Source organism: Chelon labrosus (assembly GCF_963514085.1).
Source record: "Chelon labrosus genome assembly, chromosome: 1".
In the NCBI taxonomy this organism is placed as follows: domain Eukaryota; kingdom Metazoa; phylum Chordata; class Actinopteri; order Mugiliformes; family Mugilidae; genus Chelon; species Chelon labrosus.
Window position 1 is genome coordinate 16,898,535 of NC_140337.1, and position 11,131 is coordinate 16,909,665.

The following is an 11,131-nucleotide window of genomic DNA, read 5'->3' on the forward strand; positions in this document are numbered from 1 at the left end:
CACAGCAGGAATATATTTCCATGTTCGCCACAGACCTTGTTAAAATGGAATATACTGTAGGAGCTGTTTCTTATTGCAGGAGTGTTAACAGCGCCTCGTTGGTGAGTGTTACCAGAACCTCGCGCTACAAGCGTCTGTGACAGCGACTCTAGCTTAATGAAGGCGACATTGTACCTTTGGGTTTGTGTGCTAATGTGCCACTTCCTGCTCATGCGCATGTTAGGGTGTGTTGCATGTTTCAGTGTGTGCATATTTATGTGAATGTGTGTGTGTGACTTACACTGGACAAACTCAGCGTTTGCAGATTGGGGTGGGGACCCAGAGCCACAGGAAAGCCTGTGGAAGAAGACACACACACACACACACACTCAGTTATGTATCCATGACCTCAGAGAGCATTACATCGACTTACATTAATTTCCTGGAGACTTACTCTGACCCTGACCCGTAACCCTGACTTTAAAACACGTCGTCCGTTTAAAATTGAATGGTCTTTTGGGCTATTTGTCTGCCTTCGGAAGGCATTATGTGAGGAACAGATGGGACAGGGGGCGACAAACTCCCCTCTGACCTCTCCCATAGAGGACCACCAGAAAAGATGTTGGAGAAAAACCAAGGTGCGTCTAACTCCCAGATGACAGGTCGGATGAGAGGACCTTAATGTCCCAGGTCAGAGCTCTGACCCCACAAGCTAGGCCGAATATCCACCCTCTCTGTATCACCACTATCTTTCTGAAACTGATGCTACATGACCTTCTGACCCTTTCCTTCACTTGCTTGAATAACTTGACAACTTCAATATATGGTTGTAAGTGAATGTTCTTATTTTAAAACAGGATAGGATAGGATACCTGTCATGTCTTTTTGATATGGTGAAATAAATCATGTACACGCTGATATCTGGTAATTTTTGCATCCTGGTCACCATCTAGTGGACAACAGAGGCCACTTCCACGGCCTTTCTCCCAAAGGAAAGCATCGGCATTAAAGGGATGAGACTCTTCTTTCAGTAAAATGCCTTTTTGCTTGTTGGGGTTGGCATTTGTACTCAGTGTTGACCTTTTGGGAGTCATTCTTTCTGGCATCTTGCTCAATAAGGATGAAACACTGTTAATGCACGTATCATCTGCCAAGTGAGACAAGTGGGGAACAGCAGGAAGAACTGACAGGGAATTGAGAAAATAATACTCCAGAAGCGGCTGGAAGATTTTCCGTTTTTTTCCCAGCTTGTGCAGATGTGTGACTCACAGCACCGGCAAAAAAAATGCAAAGCCATCAGATGGTCACAAACCTTCTTTTGTTCTTCTTTTAGCATATTAGCAAACAGAAGATTTGTCTGCAAAAGGTTAAATGTGACACAAAACAAATCATTAGTCCAAATCAAAGTGATTTGTTGATGTGGCGTACCCATCTGTTGTCTACCGTCAGGGGCTTTTCTCTTTCCTTCTCTCTGCTGTTTTGTTGAAGCTCTTGATTTCTCTCCACAGTTTTTTTTTTATTCTTTTGCTGCCAGCTCGCATCTTAGACGATCTTCCAACTTGGCTGAGCTCTCCATCGCCTCCATTGCCGTTTTAAGTCCGTTGACGACAGCGTTCTTTTCCAGGACGAGCATCTTCTTTTCATATTTTTTATTTTTTTTTGCAGACGGCCTCCTCCTGAGTCACCAGCGTCTCTGCATCCGAAGAATATGAGGGGTCCGTTAGCAGGCCACTTTGAGATCTTCTCCTCTCAGACTTTATGGATCCTGTAATTCTCCTTTTTCCCGGTGACCCAGTTTGACCCCTTCAGTGTCCCTCGGCTGACGGCGCACAGATTGCTGAATCCTCCTTCTCTTTAAGCTTTTTATCCGGCCCACTGGGCGCACTGGCTCAGAGCCTTTGTCAGTTTCCTCTTCTCATGCTCCCAGCTGAGTTTCCTGCTGACCATCTGTTGCGTTGGGGCAGCAAACTCTGAGGCAGCTCCCAGGATCTAGCAGGACTCAGGCTGCGCAGGACTCTGACAGGCGTCTGCTAGGTTTGGACTTCAGCCTCTTGTTCAGGTGACTGCAAGGCACAAATACACATATTTAATATTTTATTCAAAAAGCAATGAGTAAAAAATATTGCAGCAATAATGGGGTAAAGCATAAATTATATATAAATGTGTGTCCTGCTCGTGTGTGTGAGAGCTGACTTCGACTCCCACACACACATTAAACGTGGCCGGCCTCTGACACAGAGTCTGGGCTATTGTGTAATGAAAAGGCATGGGGGAGCAAGAAAGCGAGGGGTACACGAAGGGAATTTATGATTTATGATTCAAAAGCAAAGACGGAGGGTGAAATTTACAGCACAGTGAAGTGAGGCAAAGAGAGAGATGAGGGTGGGGGATGTCATGCCACAGGGGTGTAGAGAAGGAGAAAGGGGGGGGGAGACAAGTAAGAGGGGCAACAAACCTCCTTTTGTCTGGAAGTAAAAAGCGTGTGTGAAGATAGTAATATTACTATAAACTCCCATAGCAATGCATATGAGTAGATGCGTAGATTCTCATTCTCAATTTCAAGTCTGCCTTAAAACAATAGTCTGGTAAACATATGAACATGGAAACAGCTTTTTGTTTGATGTAATCATCCCTCCATCTCATACCAGTCGTTAAAAGATCCCTTCCTCATATGTTTTCAGTGCGAGCGACGGCATGTGTGTCTCGATCAGTCGTTAAAACATCTCTTCCTCATATGTTTTCAGTGCGAGCGACGGCATGTGTGTCTCGATGTGTTCCAAAGCTAATACGAGGCTTTAGCACTTTGAGTCAGTCAAATTAAGCTAGAGTTGCTCCACTGCCTCCGCTTCTTAGGAAGACACTCGACACAAAGAGGGAATTTATACTAAAAGACAGTTTAGAAGAGATACAACTGATTTCTCTAAGTCAGACAAGTGGAAGAGGATTAGGAGGGAGTGGATAAGAGGCATGAGAGGAATGAGAAATGTTCATTATGGGTGTCTAGTTTGCTGTTGTCATAAGCAGAAATCCCAGTTGGACTTTTCAAAATATATTGGACTATAGTTTGGGCCTCAGTTGGAATGCAGCTTGGATGTACGTTCATGCATTTTTATGGGCTTTTACGCACTTCCCAAGGAGAGATATTACAGATCATGTGGCTAAGTCTGCTGCACACACACACACACACAAATACGTACATTTAAGTCGACACTCAAGGGAACATCTGGCGTTCCTGAACGCTGATTTAATGTCCCCATCTCCTCCTCAATACGTATACATGTCCATGCATCTTGCAACCAGCTGAGACCATGAAGAAATAATGTAGCAAGCTGGAAGTCTGTTACTCTGACAATTTATGGTGAAGTGGATTTTCTGTGCCTGTTAAATACGGCACGTATGGATGAAGTGGTGGTGTAGTGCAACCTACGCTGGATATGAAGCATGCAGCACATTACTCTGAATATGTACTGGGTACAAAAGAACAGAAATTATGAGCATTGCAGTTATTGCTATTAAAAGCCATAACCTCAATGATGGACCATTCGTTTTTATGACCAATGGGCTTATTTTGTCAGACATCTGCATTGTGACTAATTAAAGCACTCTTTACAATGTCAAAGCAGTTGTGGGGTTTGGGCAAAATCAGTATTACTTCAGCTGTACTCCACTTCTATCCACATTTCCACAGATTGATAATCTGCCCAAAAATCCACGCTGTGTGCTGTCGTCGCCCTCTGTTGTGTTTTTAGAGTAATGCAGCCTCTTAGCCACCGATGAATGCAGGTGAAAGCTGTGAGCAGGAATAAATGAGAGGAGCTGGGGCAGAGGAAGCACTGATGCCTCACAGCAAGAAGGTTCTGGGTTCGAATCCATTGGTCGACTGCGGGCTTTCTGTGTGGAGTTTGCATGTTCTCCCTGTGTCTGCGTGGGTTCTCTCCAGGTACTCCGGCTTCCTCCCACCGTCCAAGGTTAGGTTGGTTAGGTTGATTGGTGATTCTAAATTGGGCGTAGGTGTGAGTGTGAATGGTTGTCTGTCTCTCTGTGTTATCCCTGTGATAGACTGGTGACCTGTCCAGGGTGTACCCCGCCTCTTGTCCAATGACAGCTGGGATAGGATAGGCTCCAGCCCCGCCGCGACCTTCCAGAGGACAAACAGGTACAGAAAATGAATGAAGCTTGATCTATACTAGAGCTGTATAGGCTGAACGATAACATGATTAAGTTGAATGCACTGATTGAATAACATGAGATCACTTTTACCTGATGATCCTGGTGGTATTTCAGCCAAACAGTGTTTATGATTCAGAACAGCAGCCATTGCTAAAACCATTCAAAGCTCACCAAACCTGCACAAGAGAAACAGGTTAAGCTAGGTTGCTGACTTGTACCAAAAATAGCCTAAATAGTCACGGAGGCCACAAAAGGCTGTGGGGCAAATTTAGTGACTGCTGTGAATAATCAGCATGAATAAAACATTCACTCTTTAGGTAGATGGTACCATAGTGACACGGCATGTCCTGAGTTGTATGCAAACCAAGACATTCTTGGGACACTTTTAAAATTTAAAGTACGCCTCAACATTATCTACACATGGAAGACTGCAATTCACTGCAACCACAGTTCAGGATCGGAGGATGCAACACATTTGTTTTGACACGTCCTACGTACAGCAGTGCAAGAGTAGATGCATTTAGTGATAGAGCAGGCTACAACAACTAGAGCTATGGTGGATGAAAAAACAAACAAACAAGGTAGAGTCCAAGGGAAAGTTTCTGACGTTCCAGAAAAAAACCCCGTCCGCTTTCAGAGGAAGATTAAGGTCTAAAAAAGAAAGTAATCTGGAGAGTCCCAGGCTTGTATCTATAAACAGTTTAAATTACAGAGATTTCTCCAGAACTATGCAAACAATAATCTACTTTTTAGGTGGAAGTAAAGGTCATAGCCCACTCTGAATGTTCTACAAATAACTGTGCAAGGTGATGTCTATATTGTTGTCCCTCCTCTTCTTTCAGCGCTCCCCAACGAGGAAAAGTCGAAATGGTACTCTTGGTTAGCGAGTTAGCTGTTACGCCTCTCAGAAACCTCACTGCCACTCTTAGGAATGGGTCGCTGCACAATGAAAGTGGACAAACGACTACATTTCTCTCTGTCTCTCTCTTAGGTCCAAGAGGGGTTATCTTATCTCCTATCCCAGGGGCGTTCCCAGTGTCATGCCATATTCTGTGACCCATCGGAGGCAAGGTCACCTGCAACCGTGTTCACATAATTAATGCCAGAAGAGGGAGACAAAAGTTGTGAACTGCAGCTTTAACTATATGCAATCAAATCACAAAGCTAAACCTCTGATTCTCTGAAATATAAATACACAAAGACAAAAGATCTGCTGCCAAACAAAATCATATTTGACACTGCTTTTAATACACAACTATCTTTGTCTGACGACCTTACAAACCTATATTTAGGTGTGGACAATGTTTTCTGCTTTGTGGATTCTTCAAGTTTGACTCAGATCTTCTGACTTGCTGATGGATGATTAAATGCACGCAACAATGTGTCCTGAATGTTTTAAGCCAAATGTTATTTCAACACTTATATTTCTCATATTCCTTCAATAAATAAATAAATAAACAAAAAGTATGAATGAGGCACAAACAGGAGATCTTCCTCGGCCCTCAGAAAACGTGTGCACGCCACTGATCACTCCTGCGTTTACTTTTACTCTCCTCTGCTTCGGCCCAAACACATTTTAAAAGCACAAAACTAGGTCTTTGTTTCCTACAGAAGGGTCAGACCTGGTTAATGAAGCCGCGCTGCCAAACATTAACTGCTCATATTGATTTCAAAAAAGGGGACAAAGACAAAAAAAACGGGTTAAACTGTATTTTGTTTACTTACTTACGTGAATGGAGGGATGAGGCGGGGCGTGTTGGCGCTTGGACCAATAGCGTCGCCCGGAAGCCTTGATTGACGTGGACGCCAGCCAATCACTGAAGAGTACAGCTGGACAAGCGCGACAACCACACACCGTTTTTCCCTCGCAACCTTTAGGCAGAAAAACTCCATATAAATACGATTTTTTTTTGCCAAATATCGTGAGCAAACTGATTAAGGAGGCACACGCCGATTTAGCGCAGTGGACATTATAAGAGGAATTTATTTTCCGTGTCGCTTTCTTGTGACATCCGGGACCGGAAAAGAGCCGCTTTTCCCCCCCGACAGCTGGTTTGCGGATTCCCCCCTATTGCACTTGAAGTTGAGAGGTGAGTCTGTTGTTATTGCTGCAGTAATGAGGGAAGCTAGCTAGTTTCAGCAAACAACAAAGAGGCAAGAAAGGACCAAAAGAAAGGGCAGGAAGGAAGCAACAGGAAACGTGAATCGTTTTCTAGAAGATGCAATTAACTTACACTATGTTCCGTGCATGAGCGTTTTTATGAATAAACACAAAAGGCTAACAGCACCTCAGTGCCACCTGAAGAAGAGCACCTATTGTGAAAAATACAACTTGTGAAGTTACACGTCTTCTCTTGCCTTAGAAGTAGTTGTATTGTTACAAACATCAACACTGGAGGACTGTCAATTTCAGAATATGTGAATCTTCTTGGACACACACTGAACCACCGAACAAAAGACTTATTTTAACACCTTAAATGTCTTATCATTGTAAATATTCAGGCCCCTTAATGATAATTTAAAGTGTTTCTTATGGGATTATTTGCAATTAATACATAGAAATGTCTTTTATTTCCGAAGCCACGCAGGCATTTGTGTTGTGGAAGAGAGTAAAGAGAGTGGAAGTGGAGCTCGAGGGATGTTTGTTCACATGCTGCATTCACGGACCGAATCTTAGCTCGGACTTTTTTTTTATCCCTCAGTGCTAAAGAAATTAGCCATTTAGATCTGCACTGCCTGGCCAAATAAAAACAAGTCACCACCTGGATTTCACTAAGCAAATAGGTACGAGCCTCCTATTGGATAACTACTGCATGGTTGATTATCTTTCAGCTGGCAACAAGTTATTTAACCCCAACTGATGCAATGAGTAGCTTCTCATTTCTTAAACAACCATGTCCAAAGACACATCCTGTGGTCGTGGGAAAGATGTTAGTCTGTTTGACAAGGGTCAAATCATTGGCATGCATCAAGCAGAGAAAACATCTAAGGAGATTGTAGAAACTACTAAAATTGAGTTAAGAACTGTCCAACACATTATTAAAAACTGGAAGGATAATGATTAATCAGCGCATCAGGGTAAGAAGAGAGGCAGATGAAGTGATGCACCCATCATGCCTAGTGTCTACTGTACAAGCCTGTGGGGGCAGTGCTATGATCTGGGGTTGCTGCAGTTGCTCAGGTCTAGGTTCAGCAACATTATGTGTCCAAAGAATGAGGTCAGCTGACTACCTGAATATACTGAATGACCAGGTTATTCCATCAATGGATGTTTTCTTCCCTGATGTTCACGGACATATTCCAAGATGACAATGACAGGATTCATGGGGCTCAGATTGTGAAAGAGTGGTTCAGGGAGCATGAGACATTATTTTCATATATGGATTGTCCACCACAGAGTCCAGACCTTAACCCCATTGAGAACCTTTGGGATGTGCTGGAGAAGGCTTTGCTCAGTGGTCAGACTCTCCCATCATCAATACAAGATCTTGGTGAAAAATGAATGCAGCACTGGATGGAAATAAATCTTGTGATGTTGCAGAAGCTTCTTGAAACAATGCCATAGCGAACGTGTGTTGTAATCAAAGCTAAAGGCGGTCCAACAAAATATTAGAGTGTATGACCTTTTTTTTGTCCAGGCAGCGTATTTCAATTAGTTCACTACTAAATCTACTAAATCACTACTAAATAACATCTGCAATCTTAGAAAATGGCGCTCCCTTTTCATATTTTTTGCATTGGTATAGTTTTAAGAGCAAAGAGTTACGGTTAAAGTTATGGTGTATTTTATGATAAAGAAGTAGATTTAATTGATTAATGGTCCCAACGCAGTGTTAAATTTGACAGCATGTTGATTTAGTCTTCATCTTCAGACAAAAATGCTCATTAGTCCTAGTCACATTTTAGTCATTACAAACATAATTTTCTGTAACTGCTTGTTGTCAGGAGAGTCGCAGGGGGGCTGGAGCCTATCCCAGCAGGTCATTGGGCAAGAGGTGGGGTACACCCTGGACAGGTCTCCAGTCTATCACAGGGCTAACACAGAGGCTGCGTTCAGACTGCCAGCCAAAATCCGATTTTTAGCCCATTCAGATTTGAATCGGATCTCGATTTTGAAGTCTGAACAGTGACAGATCACATGAAATCCGATTTTTGCCAAACGGTTGCAAACCACATCCAGAGGTAGTTTCATATCGCATTCGTATCAGATATGGACAGATGCGTCTCAGTCTGAACACCTCCCAACACTCAGATGGGTTTTGACTGTCCGTGACGTCACTTACGCGACGCCAGGCCAGAACCAATGCGCCAGACCGCGTGCCTATTTCCGTTGTGGAGGAGCCACGTTACGGCCACGGACAGTGATATTACAGCTATCACAATGGAGGAGGACTTTGAAAACAATTCGCCTTGGACAGAGGAAGAAACTGCATGCCTTATAAATCTTTACACTGACGTGACGTACATCCATCGTGTTGTTTGTTGTTGTTTTGCTTGTCGCTGTCGCAATTATATGACGTCTGACAAATACACGTGCTGAATGACGCTTCCGCTCGTTTCTACAGCAACCTATCAGACCGGTGAAGAATGTGGCCCAGTCTGAACAGAACCATATCCGATTTGGACACTTGCTAAAGGCAGTGTGAACAGTCAGCCCTAAAAATCGGATATGAGAAGGAATCAGATTTGAATCAGATCCGTCTGCAGTCTGAACGCAGCCAGAGAGACAGACAACCACTCACACTCACACCTATGGCCAATTTACAATCACCAATCAACCTAACGAGCATGTCTTTGGACGTAACAAACACAGAAAGGCCCCAGTCAGCCGATGGATTCAAACCCAGAACCTTGCTAACCACCACACCACTGTGCCGCACTAGGGTGTACACACTTTGAGGCAAAATTACATTTCAAATCTTAAACAACAAATTGCCACCTTGCAACTGGAATGGTATACTGCATTACTTTGTATTCAGACTTATACACAAGAAGGATTCATTCCAGGAATTACATTTATGGACATTTTTAGTTTGCTAAAATGCTAATCCAATCCACACGGCAATAATTTCATGTAGTGCAAAACAGGAACTTGAAAAGTCCTTAGTTGAGATTTATTTAATTTCATGGTTAGCTTACTGACTGTGATGGAGGCTGCATAAACAGCTGGATGATGGGCCTTCAAATGTTGTGTTCTTCCACCTAATTTGTTGCCACAAGGCTTGTGGCAGCTTGTTCGATCAGATAGGCAAATGCCCCAATTCAGTGACATGGACGCACATTTTGAAACACAGCCAGCCCGTATGAAGAGATCGTGTATTTTAAATGTCCGATATTCATATCACATCTTGTTATATGAACGTTGCCCCAAGGAACCACTGGATAAGTTGAGTGAAAGAAAACCGATCTGCAGTAATTTTGCTAACTGATGTTTTGTTGAAGTCATTTGTGTGTCAGTTCTTGGCTTACAGTCTATGTAGCATTGCCTAGCATAGTTTTAATTTATCCCAGTCACCCTTTACTTAAATGTAAACCTACTAAAAAAAAAAAAAACTTCTAACCAGAGAGGTAAAGCCACGTTTCTCTTTCAGGCAGTGACAGTCCAAGCCTGTCGATGCTTTTGAACCACAGAGGAAAGAGTGCTCTCCATGATGATGATGAGTATTTCTGATCGGAACTGATTATTATTGAGTCTTGGGATCCATTATCTAATCATGCACTATTAGCCTCAAGGGAGGGAAAAAGACTGTAAATACTGTGACAGGACATGACCAGATGTTGTGTTGTAGCTGCCTACACTGTTCCTGCCTGCACGCCTACTTATGTCAATGTTTACTAAATCAACATGCTCTGAATATTGTCATTTGACCACATCTGATAGTATTTAGATAATTACAGATATGTAAACCAACATAAACCGGGGCTGGCTAACATTGTTGAAGTCACTGTTGCAGTAATCAGTAATTTTTGTTTGTCAGAATTATTTATTTGGACCAGAACTGTGTCGACTGATCTAAATTTATTGTAGTCTATTTTTTTTTTTTGATCAAATTGGAGTGCAGATACATTCACAGAAGCCACATTGATTAAAATTCATCAGAAACTTGTAGAAAATGTCACTTCTCATAGTCAAACAGCAGGCGGTGGGCTCGCATTACGCTCTCGTTTAAAAAAAAACGTATAATTCCCACGTTGCTGCAAGCACTTGAACGCCCCCCCCCCCCCCCCCCCCCCCCCCCCCCCCCTCTAGACCACATGACCGGGGCCAGCTCTCTCTCTCTACCGTTAGCAAGGTGGCTAACAGGATTTAGCTAACTTGAGCTACGTTGCATCGCAAGCGCTGAGAAATTCCCCACTGGCTGAAACGACGAGCACGCACTCTTCGCAGTGTAGTTGCAGCAACTTTGTGTAACGTTACACGTCGAGGCACCGAGAGCGAACAATGCCAGGTAAATTGTAAACCGAAATGTTATAACCGTTGGCGGCGTGTGTGTTTGTGTGTTAAAAGAAAAGAAGAAGAAGAGCTGTGGTAATCCTCGGAGCGGAGGCTTGTTTTGTTGACCTGCTTCAGTGATGCTGCCATGCTTGTAGCAACGTGCTAGCTGCGATAGCGGACTTTGTTTGGCCTCCACAGCATTCAAATGTGTCCTCGATGCGTGGCTTGAGCGTTTTTAAATAACCTAACACGGTCGATTTAATTTATTTGTATGGCGTTATTTGCGTTTGAGTCGTGTTACGCAAATGCGCTTCACGACATTGATTAAAAAATAACATTTTTTTTTTTTTTTCCTCCTCCGCTAGCTAGCTAGCCTTCTACCCTTTGTTGTTGCTGGGATAGCTTTCACCTCAAGGCCCGCTCGTTGACAGCGCAGCTATCCCGTGTTTTTCCAACCACCATCGTGAGCTAGCCACTTAGCATTACCCTCGGCTAAAACCCGTCCAATCCTTTTTAAACCGACTCCTCAGGTAGGCCTGGACACCT

General features: G+C 43.3%; 1 protein-coding gene across 2 annotated transcripts in view; it reads left to right on the top strand.

Annotated features, from left to right (window-relative positions):
• Positions 1-6,000: 6,000 nt before the first annotated feature.
• The window catches only part of paip2b (poly(A) binding protein interacting protein 2B), a 12,644-nt gene continuing 7,513 nt past the window's right edge, over positions 6,001-11,131 (top strand). The window contains exon 1 of one of the 2 annotated variants that reach the window (XM_084553247.1): positions 6,001-6,239. Coding sequence is in view for 1 of the 2 variants with exons in the window: in XM_084553246.1 (XP_084409372.1) it covers positions 10,592-10,598 (7 nt within the window). In the remaining variant the exon portion in view is untranslated. Of the gene's footprint in view, positions 6,240-10,446; positions 10,599-11,131 lie in introns of those variants that run through there. The other variant, XM_084553246.1, reaches the window with a different exon arrangement.